This window comes from Python bivittatus, unplaced genomic scaffold (assembly GCF_059951505.1).
Source record: "Python bivittatus isolate LINGU-HERP-01145 unplaced genomic scaffold, Pbiv_v1 ctg000840_np1212, whole genome shotgun sequence".
NCBI classification, from domain to species: Eukaryota; Metazoa; Chordata; class Lepidosauria; order Squamata; family Pythonidae; genus Python; species Python bivittatus.
In genome coordinates, this window is record NW_028277113.1 from 46,781,093 (window position 1) to 46,799,367 (window position 18,275).

Consider the following 18,275-nt stretch of genomic DNA (forward strand, 5'->3'; position numbering starts at 1 on the left):
AGTTTTATATTGACGTGTGTGCAAATTGGTACAGCCACATTCAGGCACATGGACTGCAATACCATTTTCAGAAGTCCCAATATTGCCTGCCTCAAGTCTCCCACTTTTCATCTTTTCATGTGAAAAAGTCAAAGAAGGCAGTACAAAAATCACAGGGCAGCGGCTGTTCTTTCCATTCCAGGAAATTTCAGATGCTTGTGGAATAAGTGGCAGAGAGACAGAAGACCCAACCACACTAAAGCAAGCCATCAGCAAAAAATTGGAGTGGGGGGAGGAAGATAACAACTACACTGATGATGGCTTGAGTTAGGTGCACATGTATATTTTGTGCTTGTTCTTTTCTGTATAAAGACATCCTAAATATCAACGCCAACAGGAAACAAGAGGATCCACAGAGTTTGTATACAATGTACACACACCCCTAAGTAGAAGAGCTAGATTGTGCTAATTTTTGTTAGTTACATAATTGCATTTTTTATTTATTTATTTATGAATGAGATTTATATGGTCACCCAACTTGAACAGTTACAACTACAGGCAACAAGCAACAAGCAACAAGAAAACAGTACAGTTAAAAACAACAACAAAATCTGATAGGTGACTGGAACCCAAATTTCTATTACACCCCTCCAGGCGATGTAAGAGAAATTCATTTATGTGTGTATTGAACATGGTATTTTATGGACTTACAAAACACAAACTTTTGATGTTACCTATCATCTGCTTTTCTTTTGAGGCCAAAATAATTAACCCACCCAGCTTCTCCACTGGAAGCTTTAAAAAAGTAGTAGCGGCTTATGTTTCCAACAGGCATGATTAAAAGAAAGAGCCCTTTTTTCCTTCTGCCTGGGCTCTGTCAACTGATTCTGGCCAGAGCAGCACCTCCGTGCTGTATATTTGTGCTCTTTGAATGCAGGTGTCAGCCTTGTGAGGTAGTATAGACAAGAAGCACACCCAGGTGAACTAATTCTATCTTATTGTAAGGTTACATTAACAGAATCTTGTGAGTCTGAAAATATATTTGTCCCCCATTGCATTTACAGCCCAAGAAACTAGGGAGGGTCCCTTCTGAGACATTTGCCATGCCCACTTTCCTGCTGTGGGCTAAGCTGCCTTTTATCCAACCATTGTTCTTCTCCTTGCCTCCCAAGGTAATTCCCACATACTGTTACATCATGTCACCTCAGTCCCAAAAGGCTCTAGTGTATCCAGCAGGGTCAGGTTCTGGGCCACAGCAACATCATTAGCCACACATGAGGGCTATGAGTTAGACTGAGACTGTGGAAGGATGTGGAAGGATGCAGATGGAGTATCCACCAGTACGGACCTCAGTGGTGTTGCTCAGGAATTGAAACAAGAGGCAAGTGAACCACTTGGAGTCTTTCCCAGGATGTATGATATGAACAGGGATTTATCCCAGTATGGCTTGTTCCAGTGAGCATGTGACAGGCTCAGAATGCAAACCAGTGCTGGTGTTTTTAGACAGAATTCACCCCTCATATCTCAGCAGTGGGCTGGACGTTGACCATAATCTGGAGACAAGTAAGGGGGTTGGTCCTGAGACCCCTCCAATGGCAGAGTAGGAAACTCAAACACCTCAAGAAAAATGACCTGCTTCACTAAGTCAGTATCCAGGGGATGTCACTGTATCAATTGCCCTGGAAACCCTCTAGTTTAGGATGCTAGTAAATGGGTGGATAGGAATATCTGTTTGGGTACATACTCCACTCTTTGTTGGATCAGGGCAAAACCTCTTCTATTTCATGCTGATAGGTTCACACATTGCACTCTGCTAATTCACTTTGCTAATACAGGCACTGCACTGTATGAACCATTTGTGGCTTGTTTAATAGATCATGGTTAGACAAAGCAAGATTTATTGAAAAATATAAATCCAACATGAGTCACTGCATACATACATATTTTTTTTTCTATCTTTCCAAAGAGGATGTGTGTGTTTCATAAAGGTTATGCTATACCTTTGAAAAAGCAAACTCCTCCCCAAATACAGTATTAGCATCACAACCACAGGCATCTGTTACATTTTGACAGGGCAGTTATGGGTAGCAACTGTGTAATTTACACTCCTTCATACCTGCAATAGTTCTCCATGGGGGGGGGAGGAGGAGGAGGAGGGGGAGGGGGAGGAGGAGGAGGAGGGGGGGAGGGAGGGAGGGAGGGAGCAGCATTAGGCATCTCTATCAGCTTACTTTTAAAGGAGAGTGGGAAAGATACATCCCTCTTGGGAAACTGCTTAAATAAATTTGTGCTTAAACTCTGTTGGGATTTCTCCAGAGTCTACAGAAAAAGAAGTAAATGCAATACAAAAGAAAAAAGAAAAAAAGGAAACGGGATGAGCTAGCCATTTTCACGTGTTTCCTGATTATATCTTCTACTATCAAGTTACACATGTGGTCTAAATGTCTGTTGTCTCTTCTTGCCTTAAAGTAGAAACAGTGTCCATGCTATCACATCCAATATGTGCATCCATATATTTGGGGAGAATCAGCCATGACTCTTTTGGTGCATGCCATCTTTTTAGTGCAAAGTACAATTGTGCAAAGCGTGCATGCAACATAAACTTTGTGAAGCAGCAGAGATCAACTCTAGCTCCCTGTTGAATGCACACACAGTAACAAAATAGGATTACCTTTTCTCCCTTTTTTCCAAGTGTCATTTTGATATGGGGACGGGCAACCTGTAGCTGTCCAGCTGAGATCAGATCCTTTGCCATGCTGGCTAATGCTGATGAGAATTGAGATTCAACAACACCCCGAGGCCATGTTACCTCCCTCCCTCCCCTTCTCTTGCTTTTCCAGTAGAGATTAGATAATGTCTTTCCTTTCCTGTACAATACACTTCCTTGCTCAATATGTTGAAGAAAGATTTCCAGATTCAGGTTTGCAACATTCATTTACAAACAGAAGGTTTATGTACCTTTGAGGTGGTGATTCTTAAAAAAAAGAAGAAGAAACAAATAAACAAAAACAAATGAAACAAAGACTGGCAACAAATGTCTCAAAACTCATCTTGTCAGATGTTTAATGAGGCAGAAGAGAGATTCCAGATTTTGTTTTTGAGGAGCATAATCCAATTTAAAATGACCTCAGATGGGATTTTAATTTTCCTTTCTCAGAAAGATTTTATATCTAGATTGTAGTTTGTCACAAAAGGCTGTAGTAAAACTAAGAGAAGACAACTACCCAAAAAGGTGTGTGAAATTAAACAGCACCATTACTTACCTAAACAATAAATAAAAAGAAAAAAGCCATTTATGTTCAGTGATGTACCAGATATATTATAGTAATATTGAAATACTGAATATGCCTACAAACAATCTAGAACCAAAAGTGTGATGATCCCATTTTTGCAATCAAAAATGGGATCAAATGGAATACAGGGGTGTCTGCTGCAATGGGGGAGCGGAGAACACAAAAACTCAAGATGGTGACTGTGACCATGTGATTAAAGCCCTGCCTCACATGTAAAAAAGGGGCAGGGCTACAAATGTGTGTCCATGGCCACCATCTTGATGTTTTTGACCACCTCCTGCAGTTGCTACTGCTGGAAGATATATTATTCTCTGCTGCCCACATTAACACATCATAGCAATTCCTCCACATATTTACAGGCTTTAGAGTTAAGGAAATCACCCCTTAACAACTTTATCTTTTCCACTTCACTTAATTTCACCAGTCACCAATCAGGGATGCATCATCATGCAATAGTTTAGTAAGCTTATCCTAATATTTCTCTTACATAACCCATATTAATGAGACTTGTGCATTAAAAATGATACTGTTTAACATTTACCTGAGATCAAGTCCCAATAAAATTGGACCACTTTTTCTGGAGTAAGTGTGCAGGGGATCTGGATACGCACCTGACATTTAAAACAAGTAATCTGGCCAGTTTTCACTTGGATAACAGCTACATATCTGCCTGTACGATGCCATCTTACTTCTTCATACAGGTTGACTTAAGCACCTTGAAGAAGTTTTGTTTGAAACAAAATAGTATGAAACCTTGCCTGAAGGCTCCAGGCTTTGGTTGCACATCCAGCACAAATCGAACAACATGGGTTATGTAGGCCCCCTAGTGCCAAACAAGTAACAGCACAGCAAAGAAAACCATCCGTCTATCACTATTGTTCATAAAATGATACAGCTTGCGTGGACTCTGTAAAAGCCGCACAGGACAGAAAAGCTCTGTAATTCAGTCCTAATTTAAACAGATTTTCAGATGAATCTAGTCATGTTTTCACAGGTACCAACTGGCCTAACTCTCTTTCAGGGAGAGGTGCTAGTAACTTGGTGATGTCCGGCTGGGTTGGATTCAAACTCCCATCCGCTACGGCCAACATGGGTGGGGAAGTTGTCTTCCAACATTCAGTCCTAATTAGATATGTACAATAAGCCTAAATCTCAGTACAGTAGCTTTAGATGTGACATTATTATATTGATAATAAAGGCAGATAACCTGCTAAGCAAAGGAGACAAAATTGTGCCTAGTTGCTCTAGTTAGCTCATTTCGATTTTATGGCTAATGAAAAATCCTGAGCTTTTGAAGCCAGCACTATGAAATATTTGACAGTTCACATATATTACTTCCTGCATTAGAAACTTAACTCTATCTTAATAGATCTAGTAACAAGAGCTGAAAGAATGTGCCCATTTAAAAAAAAAGAAGAATCAGCTTTCAAAACAAAGGCATAAATATCATTTCTTAAACATCTGGAGTAGCTATCCTTCCCCTCATCCTTTTTGATAATCAAAATTACCCATATGGAGGCATGCTAAGAAGATAGGAAGAAATTGTACACATTTGGTTCTCAAAAGCACTGTTAAGTTGCATTTCCTTTATTATACAGCAATAAAGATATTTCAGCAGAGACTACAAGGCCATCTGCTTGAAATCAAATATACAGTGAAAAAATAAAATGGAATAACTGTATTAAGTTAAACAAACTAAGTAACAATTAAAATACATTCACATTTACTTCCTCTCATTCAGTAATTCAGCTTTGATCCCAGCGTATTGGGACCAACTTTTTTATCAGCCTAAATGGCCACAATAATTTTACTGGTTTATCCCAGTTTGCAGGGGAGGGGGGATCAGAGGCAGATTACAGGTTTCTTGCTTAAGACCATTCTAAACAAGTTAGCCTTTATTTCAAGTTTTGGAAGACCTCATCAGTTTTGGTGTTTGTCACCAGGTTTTAGTAGTGTAATCAGCTGGGCTGCAAAAAGCAAATAAAAACAGAGTTTGTGGATCATGCCTGGTCCATAGGCTGTGGATTGCCCACTCTGGCTTATTACAGCATATTAATGATAAATGTCTATACATAAAGTGCGATTACAAAACACAGACGAAAAATAATCCTGTATGCTTTTTTAAAAAGCTGATCTTGAATTCACATTAGCATAATCAACATGAAAGGTTTTCATAATCACTTATGTAGAGAAAACCTCTACCCCGTTAAAAGCGCAGCTATTCCTCCCCCCGCCCCCCCCCCCAATAGGCTATACTGGCAGACATACATGTATTTATGGCGTTAGCATAATATTTTATCCAAGAAAAGAACTTCAGTCACAAATACTTCATCTATGTATCAGAAGAGGGATCTAGGTTTCCAAAGTTGCATATTTGTTGTTCCATATAAAAACCTTGCTAATATTCAGTGATTTTTTATCTTGGAATGTTTTATTTCAGGGCTCAATGTACTATAGATAAAAATCCACAACTGCCCCTAAGCCTATTTAGCACCTTAGTTGTCAAACAGAAATCTTAGAAAACCATGGATCTAAACTGCATAAATTTTAAGTAAAGCCAAAACCTTCATGGGGAAAATTAAGAGAATATGGCATCTTAGAAGAGGGATTCCCTGATCTTCAAATTTTTGTAGGTACTTAAAAAAAGAAAATCCCAAGCACCATTTATCTAGTTAAATGATATTAACTGACCGATATAACCCTGGAATGGGATGAAAGTCACTCTTCAGCAGCCACTCTATGGATTTTAGAGTAGGTTGAGCTGAAATGCTAGATTCTGTTTTAAGAGGGCTGGAATGCAGTTAAAAGGCAAATTGAGTGCTTTTCCCATTCTGGGTGAGTTTTAGGGGGTAAAATGCTATCTGAAGCTTTATAAGCATCCTCAAACACAAGAAAGCATCTGAAAATGTTGGCCTACCTACTCAAGTGAACACATGAGGTTACCAGCTGGCAGAGCATAAGGGAAAGTGCTGCCTGAAGGCCAAAAAAGGTCGCTCAGCAGCATTTAATTCATCCCTCCACAAGAAGATGCCCCCCAGATGTGTTGGGACTTTAGTTTCCATGATCCCCAGATGAGACATGTATAAGATGGTTTGGAAAACAACAGCTTACTTAGTATCAGTGATCTCCATAGCATTGTACAAATCCAATCAGTTTAAAGTGGCTGGACAGCACAGGACGTGATTATGAGTAGGAAGCAAGCTGATTAAAGCGTAGGAGAGGGAAAACTAATGAGGCTCAGGGACTCACCAAGGACCATCTATCTATCATAATAGTAAACCTTAAACTGTATGAGCTATAGCAGTGAGTTTGTGGCAGACCAAAGAGCAAGATCTAAATCAAACTTTTAAGTGCAACGTTATTCCAAGAAAGATGTATCAAAGAAGGGGATCTCAAGAAAGGGATTAAAAGAATAGGACATCATTTGGGTGCATGATGATGATGACTGCTCCAAACAGTAAAACAACATGCTAGGATATAGAGAGCTATAAGAAAGGGAAGGGACTTGATAGCAATTGGCAAATTGATGATATGAGATTAAAAAGGCATTCCAGCAGGAGGCTCAGAATATGCAAAACTGTCTCCTTTGTGTGTCCAAGGAGAAACCTCCTTTGTTCATGGACTCGTTACCTGAGAAGTATTATACCAAGCTGTTATTTACTGGACAGAAACAATTGTAGCAGATGTTCTTTGATGAAAGATGAAAAATCATTACTCCCATTCACATGAAGGCTGTCCTCTTCAATTTCTTCCATTAAATAAGATTTTTAAATTAACACAAATGGAGAAGTGCAATTTCTCAGTCACAGAAATGACATATGTGCAGTCAGTGCAAACATGGTTTAAAGATAAAATATACAACTGGCAAAGCATTTACCAACTCAGTAATTCCCCTGATATGATAAAGAGCAGCACCTGGATTTCTACTGAGGGTCAGGCAAGCACTTCTGCAGACCTTCTCCCCTCTTCACTAAGCACGCAATGTGGGATGGTAAGTCAAATCCTGTTTGGTTTGCAGCAGTTAGGCGATAATCCCCACACCACTAGGTGCTGCTTTTGCTCCATTCCTATTGATTGAACTGATATGGGAGTCCTAACCCTTGTCCTTGAGTTGAACAGTTGTTGGGGACACTTACAAATATTCCTGCACAAGCTTCATGGAATTAAGGACCTTCACAACAAGCTACTTAATCTCAATGAAGCTGATGCAGAAGCTTTCCCCAAATTAGCCACCTTAGAACATAAAGAGTGATTCTACAGAAAGGACTGGAAAAATAAATTCTACAAAGAGCTATATCCAACCTGAATTTTTGCCCTTTACAATACATTGTATCAATTTAAAACAGAAACATCAAGTCATTTTAAAATCTACTTCTGCTGTTCTTCAGGCTGGAAATTTAATCAAAAAAGTAAACTTGGTCAAAGGATGAAAAGATCCCAGTGAAAACAGGATTAAAATTATAAATCAGTGCATCGGTCTCATCCTTTTTGCTGGAAAAATGATGACTGCTCTTCCGGGCTGAAAAATATTGGAGACATGTCAATTATTTTCATGTTATCATTTGTGCACCACCAATTCTTTTGTTGGCATTACTATCAGAGATCCTAACCCTAAATAAAATCCAGAGCCAAAGCTGAGCAGGGACTTTAAGTTCCCTTCTACAAATACAGAAACTTCAGGGGTATTACAGTCTGGAGGGTATGACCCAGACTTAAAGCTGCTTTTTTTCCAACCCTGCCCTCCCCTGCAGGTTTCTCTGGATCACCATATTTAAAGAGAACAGGGGAAATGTATTCTGCTGAAGCTAGCACTGGTAAAACCTCAGCTTTATCTTGGATTTATAGTAATGGCCTTTTCACAAAAAGAAAAGCAACAGGTCAAAAGTTACTGTGGAATAAGACTTTTGAGCTCAATGCAGTTGAAGGAAGATTATAATTTTCAATACTGCCGTCTCAATATCTGGTTATTCAGACTATTAATATAAACAAAATCTACAAAATAATATGCTATATTATCACTAATTATTCCATTAGTAGGAATTTCATATTTGCAGTCCAAACATTGGTGAGACATGATGATGCTTTTCTTTTCTCTTTTCTTTTGAAAGAAACATTTCATTATAGCCATCCATGTCCCTTACTAAGGTTACATACCTTCATTGACAAAGAACTCAGCTATGAAAAATGTTACTTTTATAGATTCCGAGGAATGTGGAATGCCAGTTGAATTTTTCCATTCAAATGGATTTTTTTCTGGATGCCACTGAACACCATAAATAGGGTATCTGTAAGCTACAAAAGCAGAACAGCCTTAGCCATTATACAACAACAGTGTAACACCAACATTGCCCTCTTTATCATCTTCAAAAAGAGTTATTGGAGGATCTTGAAACTAGGAACAAAGTACAGGATCTCAAAATTATCATCCCATGTACTGCTGAATAAATCTTCATAACTTAAGAGCCTATGTTGTCAAAATGGGTTCAATGAAGTGAATTCTTGTTACAGAAGCTTATATGACAATGTCTCTTCTTAGTCATGACATAAAAGACTAACAGGGCTACTCTTTGAATATTAGATCATAGGTAGATCAGAGACCACTGTGCCATCCATCTCAGTATTGTCTACTTTGGCAGCACCTCTCCAGAGCCTCACAACTTTTCTCTCATTTAAACTATGATCATTTTTAAACTAGAGATGCTAGAGTTAGTGCTCTATTGCTAAGCTATGGTCCTGTTGAGCACAGAGCTTTCAAAATCTCTTTTAAAAGCACAATTAAGAAATAGTAACATATACCACTAACTTAACGAACTAAACTAAACTAACATAAGTTAACAATGCAAGTATTCCAACTTGGTAACATCTTCCACCTACCCAATAATCTGTAAGATAAAGAATAATATACCACCACCGAAGATGAGAACACTTGTAACTGCCTTCCTCCACTTGATGTCTACTTGGTGATGGACTACAACTCACATTATCTTCTACCAACATAAGTATGCTGGAAGGGGATAATGAGAGTTTTAGTTAGACACAACTGAAAGTCTACAGATCAGGGAGAACATTAGAGGGTGGCCACAGAAAATTTCAGACTCAGGTTTTCCTAGCCTTCCTATTTCCTCCACTAATGGAAAATTTATAAAGTGACATCACTGTGTTGCATGTTTTCCAATTCTCCTTTGCTATGTTCCTAGGAATAGAACTATGGCATGCAATGAGCTCACAATACACACCTTGTGGTTTAAGTGTATAAGGAAACAGAAAGGAAAAACAAGCCCTGGATACCATCTTATATTAACTGAACAAATGTCTGCATCACAGGATTTCCCCCTTTTTTCTTTTTTCTCATTACCACAGCAGATTCTGGGAATGTTTTGAAGAGGATAGAAAGGAAAGAGAAAACCTATTCAACCATTTCGTCACTGCAAAAACATTATTGGATTTCATCCATAGGCTGCCCATGTAACAGCCACATAGTAGCTACAATTTTTAGTTCTAGACAGCTTTTAGAAGCTAATGAGATTATTACCTTCCATGGTGGATATGAACTCCACATTATGAAAATTAGTTGTTAAGATCTTATAAAAGTTGCGCAGTTTCTCATTTTCAGTGTAGTTCTGTAAAAAAGAAAGAAAAGAAATAATGATTTAATCTAGTTTTGAAGGGGAACATTTTTATCTACATCATTTTATTAAGGACAAGAAATTACCTGCACAGATAGGCTCCAGAAATGAAAGTGTGAAGTCACAGGCTCTGAAGCTATTAATTTGTATATATCTTCAGGAAAATCCTGGAACATCTTGCTGTGCTTTGCACCTTACACCCAAAACAAAACAAAACACCACTCTACATCAAGAAGAGGCAATGGCTAAGTTCAAACTTCAGGCTAGGCTACACACCACAATTTGCAAACCATAGTGGCTACGCTCACCAACCTGCTAGGTCAAAATCCAAGAAAGTATCTTGGATTTCTTGAGTTGTGCCAACCACATTAATATTACCAACTGCAGGGTGCTCATTTGTTTGCTCAGATTTGGACTGTAGACACAAGCCAGGCCCCTGTCCCTCTCAGGCAAATGGCCACTTAGCCTCCCTGCTGCAGACATTAGTGCCAAATGCATGATTATGCCCAGCAGCCAATTCACAGAGAAGTATCCAGGGGGCTTATATGGCGTGCTCACATATTAAGTGCCCTAGATAATGAAAGCGTGAATGGGATTTGCTCAAGTTTCATACACTAAAAGTACTGTATTAGTGTCATGATTATTCAAATATATTGTCATCATACATTTTAAAACAATTCCTCATGAACAGCTTTTGAATGTAAGAAAATGATACCCCATATATTTCTGAAGGAATGAGTGTCACAAGAGTACTGAGCTGGGAACTACAATGCATTGTTCCTAACTCAGTACTGCTGTCATTAAATGGAATGTATGATGTGTCTTTTTCCTCTTTCTATTCTGATCAAGCGGAGGCTGCTGTTACTATAGCTAAAAGACATCCAACGCATTATCAGTACAGAAGTCGACTACTTTTGGGCTGCACTAGAGTAGACCAGATCATCAGGAGCTAGCCACAAGCAGACAGGCAGAAAGACCCCACTCCCCCCATGCCCAAATATACCCTTTTCTCCACAGCTGAAAATGCTGCATTATTAGGAAGAACTACTGAATATGCTGAGCACTTTCAAGAATCCACATTGCATTTCCACTACAAGCAGCTGAGCAAAGGCAGCTATTTTGTTCCCCTTCACAGGGGAAAAAGATAACTCTCCTGTGTCATGCAGTCCCCAAATTACAGTACTACTTCATTGAGCCTCAGAATTTATTAATACATCAATTCTATGATCCCCAGCAGAATTCAGAAACATTCTGTTGGCTAAAACTGTGAATTTTCACCTTGAGTAAAATTCAGCGGCATTGTAAAGCCATCTGTATTAGTCCAAGTGAGCAAGTCTTCTCCACTTGTGAGATAGGCGAGCAACTGGTGTCCAAGGCATGTCCCCCATATTGGAAAATAATCCCCTCTGTCATTGGCCTAGAAAATGGCAATAGGAAAAAAAAATGCCTAGGTCAATACACAGAACTTAGACCAATCTTCTCAACATGGGTTCTGCTAAATACTTTGAATTATAACATCCATCAACCCCAACAAGTAATCATCACATTAGAACTATATTTGACCTCCAAAACCATCCAGGTAGGGAAATCTGTATTAGCTTCATTCTCCACTATTAACGGCAAAACAGTCTAGACATAACAGACAGTATTCTGCCTTGAGCAACTGGAGGAAAGGGAGGATATAAATCAAACAAAGAAGCAACATTACATTAACATGACTGTAGCTTTGAGAATAGAGAAGGAGATGATTGCTTCACAAGTAGGTTTTCTTAACTTCTTCCTTGAATTCATAAGTCTTCTACTTCTTTTCAAAGATCAGTGTCCAGTTGTTTTTAATTAGCAGAGACATAAGTAATGATTCAGCCTATTCCTGCTTGCAGTGTTCTGTTTAGTGATTAAACTGATATAGGCTAGACAGAGGCTAAGGAAGAAGGCAATTTAATATACTGTTTTAAGATAAAAGGATTTATCTTTCAAATGCATCTGTTAGAGCTATTTAATGTACATGTATCATATATTTAATGCACATTCATCATGATAATTCTGTTTTGTATCTTATGCATGTAACTTGAAGCACACACGTCTATTGACAAGGTGTATGCAAGCTGAAAATTGTGTAAACATGAATACCTACTACCTTCATGTCTCAAACATCTAATGCAGATTGACTTGCATGCTAAAACACTTACCTCTAGTGCTTTTTTATAGAATATCTTAGCAACTTTGGAAAATTCAGAAGTCTTAAGATCAACACCACCTCCTGGAAAAAGTATTCTAAGGAAACAAGGTTACAACAATTTTATTATCGAGAACAGTCCCAACTGACCTCAGTGAAATAAGGGCTATGAAGGAAGGAGTTGTAATATATATTTAAAAAGGAATGATCTGCTAATGCAACAGAGCAGTAGTAAGTGCAACTTAATAAGCTTCATTTGGGCTGGTTCTTCTTCAACTGCTCTATAGTTTCTATTCAAGCTCTAAAAATCCAATATCCAATGAAGAGATCAGCACAGTTCTAGTCTGCACTTACTTTAAATACATTATGAAGTAAAATGTTTTTCAGGAGTAATAAATGTCACGTTTATTATAAGAGCCATTAAACAGATGAAGAACCACTATTCTGGACATATGTTCACCGTCGGGCTAAGCAACATTTGATACTGAACCACAATTCCCAACTTCTTGTATCCTTAAGATGTTGCTAAAGGCTCACTGATATAACCCTATTTGCATTGCTACAATTTATTACTCTCAATGACTTTTTATACATCAGTTACTTTACAAATTTTCTCACCATCTTCCTTTAAGGTAGGCCACTCTCTGTAATAGTCATCCTATGAAATTCCTGGCTGGATGGAAACTGAAATCAAGGTCTTCAATATCATTTCAGGTTTTGATCCTCCTTCCACTACTGCCTGATAATTAACTTATTAGTACACTTACCCATTTATACCATGGAATATCTTATCATACTCTTCATAGGAACGATTCAATCTAGAATAATTAAAATTAAAAGTTTTAGCATAAGTATATACCATTCCGATGTCAGATTAGAATTGTTTTCAGTCACTAAATGCAAATAAAATTCATCCTTAGTAATATCTGAATAGTTACTTTATATGAAGTAACTACCCAAAATAAAGTTTACTACCTCCTCAAAGTAGATTAGGAAGTATAATGAACTACACTTATGGATTATGATGGGGAAAGCCTGGATTCAAACTGATCATTGGATCACCTTGAGACAATAATAATTTTTTATTAGCACTGCAATATTTTTAATGGGATTATTGTGAAGGTAACTCTTTCCTCCAAGACACTTAAGGCAGCATATATGAATGGTCCTGGATTTTCCATCTTATCTTCAGAACAATCTGAGAGATAATGATTAGCCCCAGTGATTTTTTTGGGGGGTATATTTATATCCTACATTTTGTCTAGGAGCTTAAAGCAGTGTGTATTGCTCTCCCTCATCCATTTTTTCCCTAACAACAATCCTGTGAGGAAGGTTGAACTAAGAGTGACTTTTCATGCCTCAGGGTAGACTTGAACATGGGTTTCCCCAGTCCTAGTCCATCACCTTAACACCACACTGGATCTCACTGTAATGAATTGCTGAATAGCAATTTGGACATCCCCATTCCTACTTGAACACTCTAATTATTGCATATGACATCAGCTTTGCAAGTACAATCACACCAGGAAAATATTATTTAATTCCAGCCTTGAAGACTGACATTCCAATTCTCAAGAGACTCATCCATAACAGCTGCTTCCACTTCCCCAATGGTGAATATTAAGTCCTGAGTAAGTTTCTGTACTGTATTATACAATATCATGTGGCATCTTAACAAATTTAATTATAGCATCCATTTTTTATGACTGGCATATAATGTGAGTATGTAATTCTTATCAGCTTACCTTATTGGTACTACTCTTGCTCCAGCTGATTCGATGAATTTCACATATGATGCAGCAATATAAGAACTTCCAAACTTTTGAAAACTTTTAAAATCTGTTTCCTGAGCTAATATTCCTTAGACCATCCAGAAAGAGAGAAAATATATATTATATATTGACGGCACTCTAAGCCTAGTATGTAGAGGCTGATGATGAAATAGCAGAGTTGTACTAATTAATATATTTCATATTGTTCAATAGTTGCTTGAATCCATAAAAGAATAAATCTGTCTCAGCATTGCATATTGTTATCATGCAACAGAAAAGTCACCTGTTTCTACAGAGAATTAAAAACTTGTCCATATTTAGGACTATCTGGCAAAGGCATATATTATTAGCCTATAATTTGCTATTCAGACAAGCATTTCAATGAAATAATGCAAAATCAAGAAGAGTGACAAAATGACAAATAAACTTCAAACTCTTTGTGCATATTGACTATAAACAATTACCTGAATGTTTAATTTGACTTCATCTTACACTGAAACTTTCCATATGAGAAATGTGAAATGGCCTTAACAAAGACAGAGAATATGAGACTATAATGCACATACATCAAGCTATTCCATTTAGGGGTGGGTAGTAGAATGCAGAGCATAGAACAATGGCCATTTTAAAATATATATTTCATGCTGTAGTTCAGGCTTCATGAACTTGGTGATTTTCAAATCTCTCAGACTACAGCTTTTAAATTCCCAGCCAGGATGGTCATTTGGGTCCTGCTGACTGGACTTCTAGAAGCTGTAGTCAGACCCCCCAGAGGCCATAAACTTTTAACTACTTTTTAAAAAATCCAGCTTGTTTAAATATGAAATGCCTTTATCTTTGACTAGCTTTAGTCTTCAAAATTTAATATGAAGGAGGCAAATTTCAGCAAATAATTATTCTTTACAGTTTGCGTGGTACATACTAGCTATGTTGGTACTGTGGAAGAAACTGAACCGTCTCAATTTTTTTTTTTTTTAACTTAGGGTGCATATCAGAACATAGTGAAATATTTTCAATATTTTCCAGTAAATTATGCAATGTCACTGGTTTGACATTGCACAACCATTAAAAAAAAAGCCACCTGCTCAAAACATTCCAGTATACCAGCTCAACAGTCTTCATTAAATGCTGGATCTGACTGACACCTCTTCCTTCCAGGGCTTCAGTGACACAGTAAAGATGGTGACAAGATGAAAAATAGCAACTTTAAACAGGAACACATTAAAATTACTAGCAATTTTATAAATCTAGTTTAAACTGATGTTAAAAATCAACAGTATACAATTATGGAAGCTATAATATAATACATCTTTCCTATTTGAAAAGTACTGACATCTAATATATAATATTTATATTCATTTTTTATTACACACATATTAGTAGCTTGCTGGGGAATTCTGGATGTTGAAGTCCACACATCTTAAAGTTACCAAGGTTGAGAAACACTGTCTTAAAGGATCCAGTTAGCATATGTCCCTTGAAGGGTCCAATAATTTGGAACAAAATCCAATTTTACTTTTTCTCCACCAAATTCTGGAAGGCAGACCAATTTACTTTGATCCACTGTAAAAGGTGTCATTCCTTTCTTGTATAGCTGCATTTTATGTTTAGAGAAAAGTGGTGAATAGCTGTCTTCTAAATGGTGCATAAATATAACACCTGCATTCTTCATTACTGGCCATGCTAGCTGGACTACTGGGAATTATAAAACAGCAACACCTGACAGGCCATCTAGTATTAGGACTGTTTTTATTTCAGCAAAACCCAGTACAGCTAAAAACACATGACGTCATCTATTCAGGTACAAAGTCCACAGACTAATTTTGCAGAGATCAGCCAGTGTCTGGGCTTGACCATTCACCGACATTTCTAAATAAATATCTACTTAAAAAAGGTCTGTCAATCACTGATAAAGAGCTAGAACCTCCAAAGTGAAGGAGCTGACCAAGCCAAAAGCAATTGCTCCAACCATTGAATAGCTCCCCAGATATATGAGCAATGCCAGCGTAAACCCCATGAGCTGTTAGGGTTTTCTGACTTGCCACCAAGTCAATGCCAGCTCTTGGGAACCACACAAATAGACCCATACATAGATAGACCTGTTCTGTAATACTGCTGTCTCTATTCGAGAGGAGGTTGGGTGAATATGCTGGTATATTTCTGCTGGAGAGTGTATAACAGGATTGTGCATGCTTAAAATAATTATTTGCACAAACTCCAAAGGTTTCAGAACTTACATGAGTCCTCCTCATTAAAGCAGGCCAATTTTTTTTCAGCCTTTGTCCAAAGCATTTCTTCCACATCATTTTCAAAGCTTGGATAGCTGTAATAATTATGTTTTTCAATGATAGCTAAATAAACAGAATTAATAAATCTTTTGGTTAAACTGGGTAAAGTTTGTGGATCAATGTCTTTATAACTAGTATGTGTATATATAGTTATTGCAGGCCTTTGATTGCAAGCTGCAAATCTTAATTTGCCTTTTATCATTATCCTGTTGTGTCCATCCTCAGGATCTGAAGAAGCATTTGATGTTGTAAAGTTGAAAACAAAATCTTTGGGCAATGGCATCATTTTGGTCGAGTTTGAATCCATTCAGTCAGATTAGTCCAAGTGCTTTCTCCTTCCAGGAGCCTGATGACCACCAGTCTCCATTGTGTCCGCCTCTTTGTCATTCTTGCACATTCTTCATAACTTAAAGCGGTCCAGTTATATACTTTGCTACTCTGTCTCTTTGCCATCTCCCGTTTCTTTTCCTTTCTACTCTCCTTTCTAGCAGCATCCTTTGTATAGAGTTGTATCTGGGTATATGCCCTAAATATCTCAGTAAGGCTGGATCTTTTGTCACTCCAAGGGATTGTCAAGATCCAAGGGTGAACCACAAATGTTTCATTTCATGCTTGATTACATATTGTTTCACTTTAACTAAGCATTAAAAAAATAAAACTCATTCTAACCTACCTCCAACCACGTTCGTCGGAGGTTACATTCCCTTCATTTAATATTGGCATAACAGGTGAAAACAGGAAGAACAAGAAAACATCTATCAAGTCTTCCTACTCACGCCTTAGTAGTTCCTCCGAGAAGCCAAAGTAACGGATTTCAGTGGGAGGACCAGACTTACTAGCCGAAGTAAGGATCAACTCTAAAGGCAAGAAGCCTTCCTTTCGGGCACCCGTCCAGAAAAAGCACCGCGAAGACTCAGAAGACGTTTCCATTTAGGTCCTGAAGCCACGTCGAAGGCTACTGTGTAAACATCGCTTTTTGTTCGGAAAAGCAAGGGATGGGAGGAGGCGAGATTGATCTCTCTCTCTGTCACTCACACGCGCACACACACACTCACGGAGAAACACGCCCGCTGTTCTCCTTTCTTAACCCTGAAAGCACGAAGTCCTGCACGGCTAACTGTCATCTTCGCTGCTCCTGCAATATCAGCGCTCTTCAACTTACCAATAATCGGCCGCTCGTTCTCACTCCGCAGCACAAAGGAGGCCCCGGACCAGCAGAAGAAGCCGAGAAGCCCCAAAGCCCCGCGAACTTGCAGCCCCCTCGCCATGCCCGGCGCTCGCTCCGCTCCGCTCTCGAGCCAAAGGAGCCCGCTCGGCGAACGAGCTCCAAGCACCCAGACGCGCCTCAGCTATTGAGACCCCGCCCACTTGTGATGCCTCTCCGCAGCCAATGGCACGCTGGGAAATGTAGTCCAGAGAGAGCCGGTCCCCTTCCCTCCCTTCTTCAAGCGTCAGACGTTACCTCCCAGAACGAGTTGTTTTAAAGGAAGAAGAGAGGAAGATACCTGCGCGGATGTTAGGGAGCGCCAAACACCTTATTTAGGAATGGGTTCTTCTACCCGCGCAAGAAGTAAGGAAATCTCTCGGAAATTTAAAAAAAAAAAAGCTATCTATCCCCAGAACAGCTACCCTCAAAATTGATTAGGTAAATGATATTGCAACAGCTGATTTGACTGATGGCTTATATCGATGGTCAACACCTGTATATAACAAACAAAGAGAGGAAAATCAAAGTGGGTGTAGAGACAGAGCAGAGTAGTAAAATTTATGAAGTTTAGGATAGATTCCTAACTTTGCTCTTACATGCAGTACAAGAATGTGTGTGTTACTTAGTACATTTAAATACACTACTAAATATAATAGGTTTGGCACTCTAACAAATAAGCCATTAACAGACACACTGAGACACACACTCCATCTATAAACGATTCAACAAAGAGCACAACCCAAGTTCAAGGAAAGGTGCCCTAAGCACATCCTCACTCATCACACTCTTATTAACTCAAATAAGCAGGAGCAATCAAGGAAGAAACAATACCCCATTCAGAGAGCATTCAGGAAGAAGCAATATCCCCATCAAGGTTGGTAGGACAAGCTACCATATATAAAAAGCCAGCGATTCTCCCATGCACTGATGCTGT

General features: G+C 38.5%; 1 protein-coding gene across 1 annotated transcript; it reads right to left on the minus strand.

Annotated features, from left to right (window-relative positions):
• Nucleotides 1–502: 502 nt before the first annotated feature.
• GGH (gamma-glutamyl hydrolase) lies at nucleotides 503–17,502 on the minus strand. The gene is made up of 9 exons (XM_007421866.4): nucleotides 17,297–17,502; nucleotides 13,820–13,934; nucleotides 12,842–12,892; nucleotides 12,088–12,172; nucleotides 11,177–11,315; nucleotides 9,985–10,091; nucleotides 9,805–9,892; nucleotides 8,427–8,564; nucleotides 503–7,791 (listed from the first exon to the last, which is right to left on the minus strand). The coding sequence occupies exons 1-9, from the start codon at nucleotides 17,400–17,402 to the stop codon at nucleotides 7,670–7,672; spliced, it is 951 nt and encodes a 316-aa protein (XP_007421928.1). The 5' UTR covers nucleotides 17,403–17,502; the 3' UTR covers nucleotides 503–7,669.
• Nucleotides 17,503–18,275: the final 773 nt, after the last annotated feature.